The 19,393-nt window shown below is 41.5% G+C and overlaps 1 protein-coding gene across 28 annotated transcripts in view; it reads right to left on the reverse strand.

The window, feature by feature from the left end:
* Nucleotides 1-19,393, reverse strand: part of ABLIM1 (actin binding LIM protein 1) — a 225,983-nt gene that overhangs the window by 109,942 nt on the left and 96,648 nt on the right. For all 28 annotated transcript variants that reach the window (XM_054205891.1, XM_054205890.1, XM_054205889.1 and 25 more), the window contains one exon: nt 2,924-3,058. Coding sequence is in view for 18 of the 28 variants with exons in the window: in XM_054205880.1 (XP_054061855.1) it covers nt 2,924-3,058 (135 nt within the window). In the remaining 10 variants the exon portion in view is untranslated. Of the gene's footprint in view, nt 1-2,923; nt 3,059-19,393 lie in introns of those variants that run through there.

The following is a 19,393-nucleotide window of genomic DNA, read 5'->3' on the forward strand; positions in this document are numbered from 1 at the left end:
ATCAATATCCATGAGAAAGTTAAGTATTTTTTGAGCTATCCAGCTGTATTTAACTAAAAAACACAGGTAAAACAAACACAGAATTTCTTAGATTCTAGCCACTCATTTTTCAGCATGCAAATAACTCAAGTGACTTTTTAAATAAACCTTTAGTAAGATACAAAACCAAATATCCCTAGTTTCTGCTATATCCCATCTATTTAGGAAGCAGAAGCACAGAGTTATAGCAATCACGCTACTATACTAATCCACGCACATTTAGAACAGGAAAAACCTAAGTGCAACTCAGGGACTGGGCTTGAGGCACTTTTCGAAGTCTGAGTCTGCAGTACGCATGCTAGATAGGGACTTTCAGAAAAGGCAACTTATGTTTAGAGGAAGTGAAAAACTCCGAAGTAAAGATTCTGCTACTCTGTTTTAGTTACTCAGTTATTCTGATTTACCCCTTTCTCTGTGTTCACCACCAGCTCTGCCATGTTCACCTCAAGCCTGAAGCCCTATAGGACACTGTATCTGTCCTATGCTATGCTAGGACGGAATGTGGCAGGCGCACACAAGGAGCAACCCTTCCCTTGTTTCACCCTGGCCTATATATTTCTCCATATTTTCACCTTTCATCCTACATACCGTGGTGAGAGAGTTATTTAATTCAGCCAACTCTGCATTGTTGTCCATTAAACAGAAACTGTATGAGGGAGTCAGGATTACCTCCTGATTCAGAACACTCATCTTCAAAGGTGATGACTTCACAGAGTGACTTTACAATTATTTAATGCTTCATTAAACCCCTCTTTAAAAAAAAGCCACAAACACAGCGAGTCCTTGTTGTGGTCACAGAGGGCTCAGCAGCATGAGCAGAAGGTGCTGAGAGCTCCTCAGGTCCTCGCTCTGAGGGGGCCAAAGCCGTAGAACCTTCACAGAACTGGGGCCGGCCAGAGGCCTCTCCTGACACGGACAAAGCTCTGCAGGAAGCCAGCTGCCTGCCATGCGGCTCCCTTACAGCTTTTAGGCAAATAAATATAAATACAGATGTAAAAGTATAGAGATACTTACACCTGAGGGCGAGGCTCAGAGTGGAGGCCCAGTGAGCAGCCGGGCCAGAGAGTGGGAGAGACTCACAGAGTGGAGGTCCTTAAGATTACGAGTCCCAGGCCAAAAGGCAGAGGCACAGAAAATGGCGGCCCACAGAGGGGGAGACCCAGTGAGAGGGGAGAGACTTTCACCGTGGAAGACCCATGAGTGCGTGTGTGCGGCCTACGGGGGAGGGGAAGCAGAGCCCAAAAAGAGTAAGATGACTAAAACCATGGGAAGCCAATAAAACAGTGGGAGGCTCACATCACGGAGGCTTGTAGGGAGTTGTGGCCCAAAATGGTTGGCTGCCCTCCAAAAAACTGGGAGGCACAGAGACTCAAAGCCCTCAGAGGCTGAAACAAGAGAGTCAATGAAGCCCGGAGCCAGTGGGCGCTCACATGTGGAGTCCCCAGACAAACGAGGGTCCAAAAAAGGGGAGGCCTCCATAAAAGAGGGAGCCCCAGAAAATCCCAGCCCATGGAAAGGAAGGCCCAGAGAGTCAGGGAGCCCAAAAAGCATGGGAGATCAAGCGAGGGGGAGCCGGAAAGGGAGGGAGGCTCACACAGGGTGGCCTGAAGCAGCGGGAGGCTCAGAGGATAAGGTCCCACAGAGGTAGAGACCTAGAGAGGCAGGGAGGCCCACAGGCAAAATCCAACCACAAGAAAACTAAGTAAAGAATAATTTTTTTGCCACTCAACTTAAAAGCTCCAGCTTCTTTTTCCAAGGGTCATGGTGTCAGCATGGCTGCTAGAGATATCCCTTGTCTCCTGCCCCTTTCCCTTCTGTAAGGATGACGCAGCCCTCAGCGACCACCCTGCATGCTTCTCTTGGATCTTAGTATCCATCAAGGAGGTTTTTTGTGTTTTTTTTTTTTAACGTAGGTACTTACTTTCAGCAATCAAGTCAATTAAAAGGAGCTTAATTTTCATAACTATCCCTAATAAAATGTAGTGGTTGCTATTAACAGCTAAAAAAACCCCAACCAACCAATCCAGATTTATCCAAATTCTTGAAAAAGCACTTAGAACAAGAACTATAAAAAGACAGAATTTTCCTAAGTATTCTTATGCTAAATCTCTTTTCACCACATCACACTATACAATCTCAACATACGCTCACCTCATAATGGAAATAACAGGAAATACATACAGTACAACAATTGAAATCAACTCAGCTATTTACGCTGGATTTCTGAGTGGCTGCTAGGACTATACTTTCTCCTCCTATGTTTTTTTGATTCTCCATAGAGCACTTCATCTTGCATGTTTAGTGTTGTTCCACTGTTTCCCAAATAAACAGGAAAAACTAATAAACAAATCAGGAAAGCAGCCAGAGTCTAATGTCTTAATTCACTATTCGGGAAATATGTGAAACTGACTGTCTACGTAGAACTGTGAGAAGCAAATAAAACTGAAAATAATATTAATAGAAAGATAACATTTTTTTCATCTCTTTCAGGTACAATTATCTATTTTGTAGCTTGTACTCAGTGAACAGAAGAAAAGAAAAAGAACGAGCATTTAAGTATTCAGAGCAGAACATGCTCTTCTGAGTCTTCTAGTGGTGGCAAATCTATCCTGCCCAAAATCAAATGTCTCATATAATCTTTCAATTAAATTGTAGATGTTTGCATATTAAATTTATTCTGTGTGGTGCTGATCACCTTCCTGCTTGTATATGTGTGATTCAGCCATTCGACACCCATTCTTTACCCTCCCCACCCACAAATCCTTCAGATACTGAGCAACTTGACTATCCTGTAACTGGCAGATCGCAGTGACCTCTCACCATTGGTTCAAGGTGCATTTGCACAAATTGACTCATTTCTAACAGACGAATATCAAGGTATTACCTTTGCAGGTGAAGCATTTGATGTGAAAGTGTCTGGCCTGAACACGGAGTACTTCACCTTTACATGGCTCCCCACATTTATGGCAGTGGATGACCGGCTTTTCAGAGGGGTGGTGAGGCTCCTGAGGATGGGCCACTGTAAAGAAAAAAGATATGATTTAAACCCAGACAAAAATAATATTCTCTGCTGTACATAAATCTGTGTTCTCAGACACTTTTCATCACGATAAAAATGTATCTGTTCATGTTTTATGTTCATCTAAAAAGTCACCATCACTTATTTTAAATACAGCCTTTTCATAACCCAGTAGTTTAAGCCATTCACGTCAACTAGTACCTCTTTCCACTGAGGCTGCCATGGAAGACAAGGAAAAATTTCCTCCATGGTTTCAGTGCCACAAAGTGTTTCAGACTGCCTAAGCTTTTCTTTCCAAGAACACGAGTGTGTGTAAACCATTCAATGAGCACACAAGGCAACAAGAACTGGGCTATTTTAATCCAAGAAAGAACACAATCCCAGCAAACAGAATGAAAGGAAAGCAAATCCAAATCATGTTTTGGGAAAACAGATGAAGCAGGTAGCCTGACTTTGCGTACAAATGACTACATTAAATAAAAACTACAAACACCTCCATTTTGCTACAGCACATACCTATCATAGGGAAAGCACATCTGAAGAGAAAAGAAGCAAAAGTTATTTGTTTCTACTCCCATTACTTCTAGCAGAAACACCTCTCTGCATGCAAATTAGGGATATTATGAGTCTATAGAAACGACCAAATCATTTGCAATATAGTCAGGGAGACAAAATTCCAGGTACTGGTAATTGATCAGCTATCCCACAGCCCTGAGCAGAGGTTGGATAGTAACAGGAAAGGTTTGTGTCAGCTTTATTGTGTATTTCATTGTCATAATAAAAGTTTTATTGCTCTACATTTGGCTTCTGTTAAAAATGTTTAACTTTCTCTTCCAATGTGTCTTGTGGCAGCTTCGGGCCCCAATAGAAATGCACGGGTGTAAGCCAGAGCAAGACTGAGTCCCAACTGTACTGTCTGAAATGGAAAGTATTACTCAGAATGTTCCCAAAGAAAACGATGTTCCTTCAAATCTCCCTCCCACATCCCATTCTAGCAGGGGAAAGTTATCCTCCTTGTAATATTGTTCTAAAACCAGTGATGCTCATCAGAACGTTTCTGAGAAAACATACCTCTCTACCCACGCCTCTGTCTCTATACCATTCCTGTCCTGCTTTTCCTGGACAGGACTATCAGCAAAGGACTGACTGCTGATACACCTACATCGTTCTCACTGTCACTGGGAATCATCATTATTTTATGTCGGTGTTTTCTGGATCTCTCTTTTTCCTTTCCTGATCAAGTCCTAACATCTCCCCAGACAGGATTATGCTTTTTTTCAGGTCACTGCTTATGCAGCAACATAACAGATACCTTGCTCATATTTACTGCACCTCCCCCTCAATGAATTTCTAGGGAAAAAGTCCCACGGCTTCACGAAGTCCTTCTACATTACTCTCCTTTATAAATGCCTCAGTGAAGAAATGCTGCTATCATTCTGCATTATATAAATACAAGATTGATAATAAAAAAGCCTAATACGTGATTACAGTATTATGAGTAACAGCATCAAGAACAGAGGATGACAAATATTTCAAGCAATAATTTCTGCTGTAAGTCTAGCCAAACTAATATGACAGCTGCTATTTTGTTCTTCACCCCCCACCCCTCAAATCTTCAAAGGTGGTGGATGAATACTACTCAAGCCCAAAGCTTTTAATACCTCCTGCTCTGGTAGCCTCATTTCAACTATTTCCCTTAAGCAGTTATTCAGCCCATACTGGTAAACAGAATGCAGCTGTCAGTGCAAACCAGTATTTCAATTAGTAGCTCCATTGAAGTAAGGGCCCAGTAAACGCCTTGCCTTTTGTGAACCTCACCTAATAGTCTGCAATGCAATACTATTTCTGGAGTGGAAGTTATAATTCTTCCAAACAAGAGTATTAACTATTAACTTGTAACCAAGGAAACACATAGTTTATGCAATGGGAAAGAAAGAAAGAAAGAAAATAAGAGACAAAAATAGAGACAAGTGCTAGCAACTTAAATTATTATGAGGAAAATTTCCTCTTAGATCCAGACAGCCTGAGACAGGCCTGATGCCAACTGAAGAAAAGGTAACAGAATTTTTAAATTGCTCAAATGAGGAACTGGATCAAGGATTTGGGCAAATGCTCCCTAGATTTTAAATGCTGCAGTTTGAAATCTGTACCTGCAATATTCCTCTCTCTCAAACCCACATGTGGAGGGCGCCCTAACATATGCCAGCATCCTGATCTTCTGGTGTTGATCTGAAAGACAAGTTTTTGCTCTTTACAAGAGAGCAAATAAACGTTTTTAACACTCGTCCAATGATGGACCTTTTTTTCCAGTTCTGCCTTTATAGCCATTTAAATGAATACAAATACTGCTAGTTGCTATTTCCAAGACTGATCTCTTAAGTGCAGCTAATTATGGTGCTTGTCTTACTGGCCTCAATTTGGCATTGCAGGTCAAGACTGAGTAATCGATTTTTGTTCTACTGCAAGGAATTGCTTGCGAGCTTTTTCCTTTTGATACATGCAATACACACGAGGCTTCCCAGCAGCAGATGGTGACCCTTTATAGTCACCAGTGAGGACGGAACAGGGAACTAAAGAAAAAGAAAGAGGAATACCTTTACAAGCAGCTTATTTAAATGTTTCCGACTGAAGCCCAGCCAGCTTACTGGACTTGTTAAGTTGTGAGCTGCTTTGCATCTGAAAACCCTGAGCTAGGAGCCAGGCTCATCCCTGTACGGGCATTTCACATCTTGACAAAGCAAATATTTCCGGCTCTGCCTGCACCAACCCTCCCCACACCAACCGCACGCTAGAGGGTATATTGTCAGGTACCATGTGCCAGCAGCAATGCTGCAATAAGGCAACTCTGTATCACGACTAAGACAAAACCAGACTCCAGCCAGTATAATCGGTGACAGGACATTAATGTAGGATCTGGATAACCCAGGTTCCAACCCCTGCTCTGCAACAGATATCTGGGCTCTTTGGATGGCATGCCCTTAACTCTAAAGGACTGAAGTCAGACAGTGAAGCTCAGACAAGTCTCTGAGCTTGTAACCTACCAGCTGAAAATGAGGTTATCTGAATGTTTTAGTTTCTCCGTGCTTTGAATGTCCCTGACTGTACACCAGGTGTACCAGCGCTGTCAGTCTCACCCTACTGTGAGAATAAATACAGATGACCAGGTTCCCAGGCACTGGGATGGAGAGTCACATAAGCACCTAAGACAGTCCTGACGATCACATATGCCACATCCGCCACACTTCTGGAAGCAGCATTCATTGGGAAGTGCGTCAGAAGACAAACACTAACTTGAGGAGCTGCGTTGCCTTTAATGAAGTTTCCAATCCAAATATATTAACACTATGACTATCTTCCAAATTAGAAGAACATAAATTAACAGCTTTCTGAGAGATGCCACCAGTGCAACATGTTCTTGGTTCAGTACTGGGGCTCATAATCGTCTTCGTATCATAAAGTTCACACTTACTGCAGGGGTAGTGTAATATAAACACAAGTCAAGTATTTACCAGTGCCAGTATACTGATGGGAACTGAGACTTGTCTACATACAAATCATGTCAGATTAAGTCAAGATGTGATTTTATATCCGTTTAGCCCAACCAGTATAACAAGGTGCACGCATCCTTTTGTGTAAGACTGAACACAGTGTATCAATCGGTCTAGCTCACATCAGCAAGGTGTAAACGCCCACTAACACAATGGATCTAGTTTCAAATAAATGTCATCCCATCAAGAGTACCTAGGCTACTGAGTGAACTGGTTTTTTAAACCGGCTCTAGTTAAACTTGTGCAGTGTCTACACTTAAATAAAGGGATGCTGGAAGCAGGGATACAGATCAAACAGGTGCAACAATTTCCTTGAATATTTAGTCTTATTTTTGTTCCTTCAGCACTCTCCAAGATTAACTACGGAAGCTACAGTACCTGTAGAAGTCTAAGTTTACAATTTTACAGAGACCAATTGCAAGAGATCATCAATAAAACTTTTCAAAAGTTTCAGGTTGCTCTGTAACAGTTTTAACTTCCAATGCTGCTGGGCACTGCCTGGAGACTTTTTTTTTATTTTATTTTTATTAATGAACATACACAAAATATGTAAAGGTGTATAACATGAGATATACACAGAAGAACTTTTCAAGACAAACTAGGTTGAGACTTCCACTCTTGCTTACAAACCAGCTTAAATGAATAATTAATGCTTCCTTAAACTCATTTAGGTTTCCAATAAGACAAATCAATGTCCCATTAAATATCCAATTTACCCAGAGTAACACGTACACTGACTGGAACACCTGGGAAGTCTAGATTACATTGTTTAACTCGGGGGGAAAAGAAAAGGGAAAAAATAAAAATCAATAGCACCTTCTTCTATGAGGAAGACAGTCTTTGTCACTGGAGTATCGATTTTGCTAACATCACTCCACGCACATATCACCAGGATTTTTGTCATTCCTTACGTTCCCTTGTGACTCATGCAATGTTGATTTCATTACATTTATCAACTGCACTACACTGATGTAAATTCAAAGCAACTCTACCAGCCTGAGAGTACTCACTTATGCATTTTACCAAAACATCTCAAAATAATCCCAGATCTGCAAAGAAAAAGAAACAATTAAAAAGAAAGAGATAGAAAAGACCAATAACAACCCAATGTTCATATGAGAAACCGAATGCACTTTCTGAGCAAAATGAAGCAAGTAATTTGCAGGGCAAAGTTTAAAACTGTCTTGTCAGTGCTTCTTTACAGAAAGGAGATCATTGTACAAAGTTTTAACAGCAATTACATGTTTTGCTGCATCATCCAGAAAAAGGACCTCGGTACTCATACCACACCCTTCTGAAAAGGAAACTCCAGCAACTACCTGAAGAGTAACGGTTGTTGAATAAAAGAACACACAGAAAACAAATACTGCAGCCTCCCTTATTGATGATTCTCTCCCTGAACACCGAACCGTTAGGAAACCAAAGGCTCAAGCTAAGTGGTTCTTAGCTGCAGATTCCTGCTGGCAAGACTCCATGTCTCTGCTGCAAGCCACAGAATACTTCAGCTTTTTATTGGAAGTCAGAAAGAAGCTTCTGGGAAACGCCTTGTTACACGTACGCTGCAAAGCAGAGGTCACAGCAGAATATGCTGGGTTCAGTTCTGCTCTAAACTGAAGTAAAAAGCAGTTTCCTCTAAATTTAAACAGGAGGAAGATGTAGGCCATTGTTCTTTTAAAAGTGAATGCTTGTCGTTCTCACGTTTGCATGCGTACCTTCTCAAATAAACTTGGAGTTATGCTCAGTCAACTCTAACCATGTTGTAGCAGGTGTAACTTCAAAGCTCGCACTAGGATATACAATTTTATGACTTACAGCTCCACAACCTCTGGGCTCTTTTGCACAGCACCGAGACCATGCTGTGCCCATAGCAGCACAGGCAAGGGGACTCTGGATTTGACAGCCGTGTCCTTTTTATCTTAAGAGTGGCCTAATACAGATGGCACGCTCTGAAATGCTAACTTTCAATTGGCTGCTGTGTTTTCTTGGCTGAAGACTGAACTATTAAGAAGGAAAAATAAAGCAAAGATTTAATGGTGTGAAACTACTGCATAGTGTTTTGGTAGCCTGTTTGAAATTTCCTCATTCCTTTCTGCTTTCAGGAATGAAGATAAGATGGCTGTGCCAGAGATTGCCAAGGCAGTAAACGCAACCAAATCTTCCTACAGGCACCAGTGCTCTCTGACATCTCTCTCTAATACCTGATACAGCTTTGGCGGACATCATCATTAATTAAATTAATATAAAGGATTTGAAGTTCAAAACTTGAATGTTTCAAAATAAAAATTCCCTCAGTCAAGCGCTGTCAAGCGTCTGTACTGCTACTGCAGCTGGGCAGCCGCTTGCCTGGGAGAGGACAGAGGTAGGCAGGTAGGCATCATGCACAGCACGACGAGCTGCGAAAAAAAAGCTGTTCTGGGATGAAAGGCCAGAGAGACACCAGCAAACAAAGTTCAAGAACCAGATCTGGCTTATCACTTCTTCTCCGTGCTCTCTTTGTAAAGAGAGAGGAGAAGTAGTAATTCTCTCCTGTCCTTTGTGTTTCTCGCAGAGGTGAATGTCTGTAACCTCTGGTTTGTAAAGCCTGCCTGTCTGTAGCCTGTACATTCTCTGAGGAATTCCTCTTTCAGAAAGTGGAGTCTTGAGGAGTTACTGACACATCTATTAAAAAGATGGGATGAAAAAGGCAGTGTCATTTTGCTTATCTGCAGACTCAGTTCTTGAATCTTAAATCTGTAAGAATCGTATCAGCTAAGGTGACAGAACAGTGACTGAGAGTGAAATCAAATCTCCCAGCTGTCAAGGACAGATAAAGAAGTTGCTGCAATCACTAGCCACAGGTACCAGACAGGGATCTTTGGGAATTCCACGATATCGCGGAAGGAGGCACTCCCATAAAGAGATAATAGTGAGCTGCATGCCCATACATGTATGAAAAAGCCAAAATCCTAGACTGTAGCTTGCTCATACTATTGCCATTCAAATCCTATCTGAAGACTCATTATAAAACTTTCTCACCCTGTAAATTTATCTGTATTACTCCTACAGTGTGCCAATTTGTCTTAAGACTAATTTTGCTGTCTACTTATAACCAGAGTAGCTATTTTTAAAAAAGCCAGAAAAAAAATTCCTAAACTTATAGTTATTTGCCATAATTTTTAAATGTTTTCTGATATTGTCCATAAAAGTATTGTTATTTTCCCCTTACAATTAGCCTGCCGCTGAAAACAGGCTGCACATGCAAAGAGGACCACAGTAGCAATCAGAACACAGCAGGACAGTATGTCTTTTGGCACTGTAAAAGCTAGTGCCCTAATCACAGTGTTACAGGGCACATACATATATATATACATGTCAGAGCATACCAGCTGGCCAACAAATTCATACCGACAGCACACCAGCAGCTCTCCCCCATGTTAACTCTCACTCCTTTTTTCGGCGTGTTGGTGGGATGGAAGTTAGAGTTTAGCAAGTATTGCAGCGCAAGGAAGAAGGCTGGATTATGTGAGAAAGTCCTGGGAAGATGGATAGCATAACCCATGCCTGCTCTGGTTTAGATCCAGAAAGAAGTACTACTAATCCCCCAGGCCTCTGTCTCTCTCTTACGCTCTACTTCTTAACAAGGGAAACGCCTAAGAAAAAACAATACTTTTCTTATGTATCCTAATCAATTATCTCCATAACATATGCTTCTCAGCCCCAGTTCTTCAGCTAGAATAAACAAAGTACAGCAGAGGTATTCACCTTCAAAATAGCATCTCATGGCCAGACATGGGGCTGACTACAAGACAGTAACGAACAGATTTGTATCACTTCTCTCCACTCCACACTACACACCCCTTGGCAGGTACTGTAGAAACTGCAAGATTTTCACAAAACACTGAACAACAGAGGACAAGGCACGTGTCTAGCCTAGAAATGGGGTGCATTGCTACCTTGAGAAATAGATTCTTTAACAGGAAAAATAAGTGATAAAGACTTAAAAAGTTTAACTAATTAAGCTAGGATGACAGGTTAGGATAGTTCATAGAAAACGTTGTAAGTAAAGATATAAAAGTTAATTTGCATGAAAATAGGATGGAAAGATTTCAATAGCAGAAATCAATTTTTCAGTTAGAGCTGATGCAACTATAGAATGAAATAAAAAAATTATAAAGGTAAGTGCCAGGTAATAACCCAAAACACTAAAAACTGTAACTTGAAATCAAAGTGGGAAGACTCCTATGCTATTTACAAATAAAAAGCTTTGTGCCACACACATACAAATGCGTAAAAAGGCTGGGAAATAATGAGCTTCAAAACATAGCAGGGAAAAAAAAATCCCATTTGTTTCATAGTTTTAGAATATAACTACAAACACGATTATTTTCTTTGTATTTTGCCTGCTGTTTCCTATCCTCCCCCCAACCCTCTTCCGTTATCTAGAACTTTGATGCTGCAATTAATTCCCCACAGAACAGCCTGCAAGATCAGGGCCTAAGGCCTGAGCCCTGTAAAGATTTATGCATATGAACGGTACAGTATTAAGGGAAATATTTAACACCAGCACCTGCTTGATTATATCTGAAAAGTGATCACCTTCTACAACATATATAAAAGGTCTATATGCTAGAATAAACCTGTGATTGATCCATGATTAAAATAAATGTGCTTGATGGATCCAGTTTGCCATGCTTTGGATAGTGATTGAGAGATTAAGAAAATTTGGTTGCATTTACTCAAGGGTTATAACTTTATCAGGACGCACTGAGGATTACATCACAGACTGTCATCCAGAGGGACCGTGACAGGCTTGAGAGGTGCGCCAATGCAAACCTCATGAAGTTCAACCAGGCCAAGTGCAAGGTCCTGCACCTGGGTCATGGCAGGCACAAATACAGGTTGGGTGGAGAACGGCTTGAGCGCAGCCCTGAGGAGAAGGACTTGGGGGTGCTGGTGGACGAGAAGCTCAACATGAGCAGGCAATGTGCACTTGCAGCCCAGAAAGCCAACCGCATCCTGGGCTGCATCAAAAGAAGTGTGGCCAGCAGGTCAAGGGAGGTGATTCTGCCCCTCTACTCTGCTCTGGTGAGACCCCACTTGGAGTATTGCATCCAGCTCTGGGGTCCTCAGCACAAGAAGGACATGGACCTGTTGGAACGGATCCAGCGGAGGGCCACAAAGATGATCAGAGGGCTGGAGCACCTCTGCTGTGAGGACAGGCTGAGAGAGTCGGGGTTGTTCAGCCTGGAGAAGAGAAGGCTCCAGGGAGACCTTATAGCCCCTTCCAGTACCTAAAGGGGGCTTACAGGAAGGATGGGGAGGGACTCTATCAGGGAGTGTAATGATAGGACAAGGGATCACAGTTTCAAACTGAAAGAGGGTAGATTTACATTGGATATCAGGAAAAAATTCTTTACTGTGTGGGTGGTGAGGCACTGGGATAGGTTGCCCAGGGAAGCTCTGGATGCTGTGTTCAAGGCCAGGCTGGATGGGGCTTTGAGCAGCCTGGTCTAGTGGGAGGTGTCCCTGCCCAGGGCAGGGGGGTTGGAACTAGATGATCTTTAAGGTCCCTTCCTTGTCATTCTCTAAAACAGCAGCAGTACTATCCTTCATTTGCTCAGCTTCCACCATGTCTGTCCACACGTTTGCCTTTGCTCACTTGGTAGGTGAACAAGAGCACATTCTATAGCATCTATACTCCAGAAACAAAATAACTTGACAAAATTATTCCATTTATATTTGTTAGTGACAGATCTTATATGACAATTACTGTTTAAGAAAAATTATAATCCTTTCAAAGAAGAGTCATGTACAGCTTGTTAATTGAGTAGGATCAGAAGTTGTTTTAAGCTCAAACAGGGAAAGCAACTGGCAGTTTTAAAACTATTTTCAGAAATGAAAAGGCACTAATCTTACAATGAAGCATGCAGCAAGCTAAGATGTGCTGTGAAACAGATGATGTGGAAACAAATGTTGACTAAGCTAAGCCAGTCTTTGCATCCAAAACTGCATTACTCAACATGATTGTTAACAGATGGATTACTGATTAGTGGTTAGCAAACGAAAGGGAAGAAGCATAAAGTGAATATAGTCTGCCATATTTCTACATTAGCACATAGTAATTTTTCACAAAATGGATCACGATACAAATTGGATGATAAAAAGATAGTGAAGCCAGACTGTCTTATCTAGTGTTCTGAGAATGCCCTTATTGATCTTCATCACACCTGCAAAAGTTCTCTGCATTTACTTACAGAGCGACTTACTAAGGGACAGTATTTCAAGATAATCAATTCACCCTTCAAAACTCCTTACTGAAGGACTGGAGGATCGTGCTTAGCGTATGTTTCTCACGCCGAACCTCTGCGAGTCTGTAACATGTAGCAACTGTTGATCAGCCTTGTAAGGGCAAAATAATTTTAAGTTATGCCTCCAAGACAACCGTCGTACACAAGAAGATCCAGTCACTATTTCAAAAGAGTGTTTTGGGTGGATTTTTTTATTACATAGGACAATAATAGAGTAATTAGAAATTCAAGAGCTGCTAAGAGTAACCTGAGCAACCATCTCATACGCATCACTTGATGTCCATATCAAAATCTTACTCAAAACAATGAATAAACAGAAGCGTCAAATTATTCACTGCAAATCCTGAAGGGTCCTCAAGGCTGCACGGAAGGCAGTTGCTGAAGTTAGCAGAAAGAGCAACTGCTTTTTCCAGACAGCATGGAAATTCTGGCTTACTGGTGAGTGGCGGTTACCCGTAATAGCACTCAATGTCAAACAGGCCTTTTAGCTACCTTAACAGCAACCCACGTGGGGATTTTAGTCAGCAGCAACAAACTCTAGTCAGAGTTCCCCTATGCTCCCTTTTTCGAGGCTGCCAAAAGTACTCCATACAGCAAAAGGAACTGAATTCCCTTTCGAGGTAAGTCAATACAAAAATGCTAATTTTAAAAACCAGTTCTCCTGCTGTTTACCCTGAGATTATCTGAGGAGGACTACTGACCTGTTTAAGACAGTGGTCTCCCAGATGCCTTTTGGCATCTTCATAATGACACATCACTGCTGCAGTCTGATGTGTGTATGAAAGATAAGGGGAAGCCCACACAGAAATAGGCCTGTTACAAGGATCTTTCAAAACAGAATCTGTAGTAAAATCTCCCCTCAGTTACCACCAGCGATCTCACCAAGGGTTTCGTACAAGACCCTTGCAGAGACCTGTCCTCAGCCATCATTTTTAAACCATGGAAGCTCTGTCCCCCACACTTACAATCTCTCCTTCAATCAAGGATCTTGTAAATGCCCGTCATTTAGTACCGCCCTCACTTCTGGCATTTCTAAAGACTGAGCTACACAGCCTCAAACTAAAACTAGACAGCCACATTCACGAGGAACATAACTCTTCACGTCGCAGGTACGGTGCTGGTAAAGCAGACATTTATTTCAGAGGCCCTGCCCTGGGTGCCCTGGTGTGCCCATCTTGCCACCCTGACCTTACAAACATTTGCAGTGTAGAAGTAAATTCCTCGAGGTATATTATTTCAACAATAAATAATGGTGTGCTCTGAAACTCTATCAACTTTTAACACTACATGGTATGGACTATCACAGAGAAAGCACTAACGACCGATACAGTACTCCTGAATACAGCCTCTTCTCTGGCTGGCACTTCAAGTGCTGGATAGCCAGTAGATGCTCTCAAAGCCATCAAATCCTGTTCTGAGGTGCCTTTGGAGAAAAAAAAATACAAATACAACTGCTTCTTTGAACAAACAAGACATTTATTGAATTTTGCTTGACCCAGAGTAATAAAAGATTACTCACTGTTCTGCAAGGCTGCATTTATATTTGTATCACTTCTTTAATTCAATTATAATTTGACATAATTTTAAGATTCTGCTTCTGTACCTTAACTAATACAAAGTTCTACAATACTGCCACATAGATTATACTAACATCTAGGCTATGGAACTGGTGCTGACAGCACTGGGAATTAGAGAGCTATCCCGTTGAGGCTGTTCATAGACCCTTGCCTATTAGGCTCTCATGTAGCATAAACGCAAAAACACTTCACTTCTGAACAGCTGGTGTTACTTGGTTTGAACCTTACTTTAGCACTCGCTCCTCACTTTGTAGCTTTGAGGAGATTCCTCAGCTTTCCTGCTCCTATTTTCCTGTCTATATGGAACATAGTAACAGGTAACATACGCTATTGACCTACACAAGGCACCTATCATTTCTGGGCTTACGGCACCTCATTATAAGCCCATATAAAAGCCAGCATTATTTCTCTCATTGTTGTCTCTTACACAACAATGCAGCTAACATACCACGCAAAATGGCCACCATTAATAATATACATGACTTTGCTCAAAAATATCACAAAGCCTCCAAGAATGGAGCCCAACTTTGAGACAACGCTGAAGCACTTACTTAGCTTTAAATCCCAGTGATTCAATTAGAGTCAACGAGATACTCTGCTGAACAGAATAGGCTTAAGACAACGCCTGAGTGTTCTCTTCAGCCAGATCCCTAGTGAGCCTGAAAGCTATCCAGGCTCAACGAAGGCAAGGATTAATCATCCTTTTGGGGATACTGACTGTTCTCTAGGTGGAAAACCAACTTTGTTATAAATAATCCTTTTAAAATTAGTTATGGATTGCCCTCAGAAACAACGAAATCCTGTTCTCTGGTTTCTCCCACCCAAAGGGCAAAGCACATTTTGATTAGTGGAACTTGGTATTTTCCCCTGGTATGCATTAATTTTTCCACAAAAAGAACAGACTCTCCTACAGTGGCAGGCCAAATTACCATCCTAACTTGCAAGTTCTTTCCTACCAAGCTTCCCACCTTCCCCTCTGGAAAAATATTTCATTGCCCTAGCTTAATTTATTTCAAACATGCACAATTTCACTATGCCAAGGCTCTATCTTTAAAAGCCTTGCCTTTTGAATTCTTTTCCAAGAAAACCAACAGTATAATCTGTAGTCTACTCACTTGTATTCAACATAACCAGCAGGGCTTTGGTAGCAAGGGTGCTGCAGTGGTGATGTGTAGGAGGTGGTCATGGACTGCACTATGCTGGTCACAGTTGGTTCCAACCAGCTCAGCAATGGACAAAACGGACCCATTGCACATCAAAACAGAACCAGAGGAGCATATAGCACCTCCGCAAAAACATATACATAGAAAAGGGCAGTAAAAATTGAAAGGACACTGGGTAGGAGATGCAAGAGAGATGCCAGAGCACCAGGGATGCTGAAAAACAGGAGACAATGCCAGTGCAGGAGAGACACCAAAGCAGGGGTAAGAGAGAAACAAAAATGATGCCAGGGCAGGAGAGCCAGCAGGGCAGGAGAAATCCTGGGGTAGACCAGCTGCCCCAAGCAGGGACAGAGAGGAGACTCAAGAGGAGGTACGACTCCAAAAGGACTGGGGCGAACAGAGGAACCCATGGTGAAATAGCTGAGTAAGAAAAAAGGACCAACAAAATGAAAGGAACGACAGCGCATCCACCCCAGCCTCCTGCGCCACACTCGCCTCACCAAAGGTCCCGAGTACAATGTGTGCCATGGGGACTGGAGACCAGAAAGGGGAAGGAGAAGTGTCCAGAGGGAAGCTGAGGTGTGTTTCTCCAAGCGTGTGTTTGCTTGCTTTTATTTTCAACACCAGAATCAGTAATTAAAAGTCTGTTAATTGCCAATAGATTAAATTGATTGAAACTCCCCTACTCAAAACTAGGGGGTTTGGCCCACAACACTGACTGCTTCAGATGGAGGAAGAGCTTAACTACCTCTACCGCTGCCTGAACCCATGAACTCTGTAGTCTCTAATTTAATGACTAAAACCACTAAGCCCTCCCTTCCAGTGAGATCAACAGCACAAGTTCTCTCGTTTCTCAATATAAAATAGCTGCCATTGTATCTTCAGAGAGCTGGCTCGTACATGCAACTGGGATGCAAAGAATGTATGGAATTTCACTACTGGGAAACACGGGAAGCCACCAGGCACGGCAAGACTGCACACTGTGCTCGCCTGACTCTTTGGATTTGAATATTCGTACCCTCGTGTGAACTAAGTGCTATTTTAAAAAAAAAATCTCCAGCAAACATGCAGTGCCTGAGCTGGCATCTCCTTGGTTATTTTTGTTTCTCTCACTATCAATGCTGCACACCAGAACTGCAATTTGAAACCTAATATTAAAAATAAATTTAGAAGGAGACAGTACAGAACAAGCAACACCATAAATTTGCCAATAAAAACATAATTCCTTTACAGTTTTGTATTAAAAAGTAATAAGATGTTTATAAGGTATTCAAATACCACTGGACTCTTTTTTTTGTACAAGGGGAAGTAGTTAAATCCTAAGGCTAAGATTTCCTTGTCATAGCAGGGAAACAAAGTAAAAGAAACTCTCTGCTCCAAAGACCTCTAATTCAAATAACCAAGGCAGACAAGAGGAATGTTCTTATCCTCATTTTACAGATTAACACAAGGAGAGATCAAATTACTTCCCCGAGGTCACCTTAAGAGTCTCTAACACAGAACCGTTCTATAGTTTAGTACTTTAACTACAAGAGTATTTTTTTAACAACTACTACTATGCATATTTACAAAATGCCTTTTCTATGACTTGTAGAAGGTAGCACATTGACTTAATCAAAACAAAACCCAAAATTTCCAGCCCCAGAAGCAAACTGTCAAGCAGAAATAAATTTAAAACTAAGTAAACTGAAGCAACAAGAAATAAAGTCATCCCCCCCTGCCGAAGTATGATTGTATAATCTCATAATGTGCCCCAAAAGCAACAAACTTGGAGACTTTCCCAGGTCACCTGGGGTTAAAAGTTCCAAAGTCATGAGTTCAGATCAAGACTATGTTTCATTAACAACCATGACATTGAGACAGCGTCAGGACACAAATCCCATTATTCAATGTTTTCTTGATTCACACTGGGAATAAATGTTGACTGCAAATACACAGAGCACTGGGGAGAGAGTCTTCCAGATAGAGAACACCTTTAAATTAACACACAGGTAACATTTTGCATGCTTTTCAAGCGTCATCCCATCTAAAGCAGTTATATCAAATGAAAAAGTTAGACTAAAAGCTGATTTGGAGACTCACTGCTCTTGGGATATGCAAATGGAAGAGAAGACAAGACTGGAGCTACTGCAAACATAAAAATAGTCCTCTTGGTCATAACCTTGAGGGGTATCAGTATCATGCTTCACCAAAAGTATGAAAAAAAAGTAACCAGGAACTAAATCTCTCTGCAAGACTGAACTAGACCATAGGCCAAATCATATGAGAAACGTTGTTAACATTTTGGTGCACTACATTTTCTGTGTTGCAAACAGGGAAAGCCAGCACCAACCGAATACCCACAGAGACAGTTGTGAGAACATGGGAACACCATCTAGCTTACTGCAACTTGGTACCCAGTAGGTGCCAGCACCTGCCCTTCAACAGAATCTGGACATGAAGAACAGAAATCATAAAGCCTCCGTAACTGGTACCTTAATCCAAAAAATCTTCAGCCCTTCCTGTTTTCTCCTCTTATCCTTCCAAGCATGGAGAAGTTTGACATGAATAGATACTAATCCACTTCCATAGGTTTGCCCATGTATGATCCACTCCAAGATTTCACCACATACAAAGATGATTCCCAATATGCTTTCACAGCCTAGTAGGTGAATGCTAGGACCATCTTCTTATCAACTGCTCAAGAAATCAAGAACCACGGCTAAATCCTCAGCTTATGTGAACTAATGGAGGTAAAAATGAAGCTAGGACACTTACACCATCCACCAATGTGGCTAGCAGGCTCATGATTCATACATCCACCACAACATAGAAGCACTAAGAATGCAGATTATTCAATATAGACTTTAAATTGCAGAAGAGAATTAATAAGAAGACATGCATATGCGTATGTAAACTTTCTTCTGTTACAGCATATAAAGAGAGGAAGTTGCCCTTGGATGCAACGCAGTGACAATAATTTAGGTGACTTACTAGATAATAAGGGCTGGTAATTGAAAATAGATAAGTACACAGTCAGAGTCATGAAAATGTGGTATCAGTCAAACACAATTTAGGAAGTGCCATTTGGTGTCAGCAGAAAACACCCTGGCCTCAGGATTTTTTTTGTGTATGAACTGACCAGGCAGACACTGAAATCATCCTACAATATGAGCATAATGAAGCGTGCTAATTTGCTAAAAACTGTTACTAACCATTTTGCACTTCAGTGAATTGGAATTGCATTTTTCCTAGTTGAAACCAGCCCCTCCAGTGCCTAGTTAACATGTTTATGAACTGACGCTGGACTGAACACATTTTCAGCTTGTTCAAACAGCAGTTCAGGCAGCGGCTGGAAGGGAAGGTACCAGCTGTACTGTACTGGCCTGCGTTTTGCAAGCGTATCACTCCAGCCGGTGATATCTGTAGCAGCTTCAAACTAGCAATAACTCCTGACCTTCTGACTAAAGCAGGGGGAAGGAAAAAAAAAAAAAAAAAGCAGCAAGGGACAAACAAAAGACATAAGAAAAAAACCCACCAAGTTTGTTGGAGAAATTATTTGAAAGTAATAAGGTACAGAAGCAAAATACTAAACAGGTCCTATCCTTTCACACTCTGCAGCCATGAGATGTGAAATATCAGTAATTGTACAACAAAATTAAAGACGGCATTTAGTTATTTTAGCCCATTATCTGTGTGAACAGGAAAAAAAATATATCCGACACCAATATTAATAGCCTTTGTAAATAACACATTAAACTTGGTGGGGAGGGGGAAATGA

The sequence above is a fragment of the Rissa tridactyla genome, chromosome 6 (genome assembly GCF_028500815.1).
Source record: "Rissa tridactyla isolate bRisTri1 chromosome 6, bRisTri1.patW.cur.20221130, whole genome shotgun sequence".
Taxonomy (NCBI): Eukaryota; Metazoa; Chordata; class Aves; order Charadriiformes; family Laridae; genus Rissa; species Rissa tridactyla.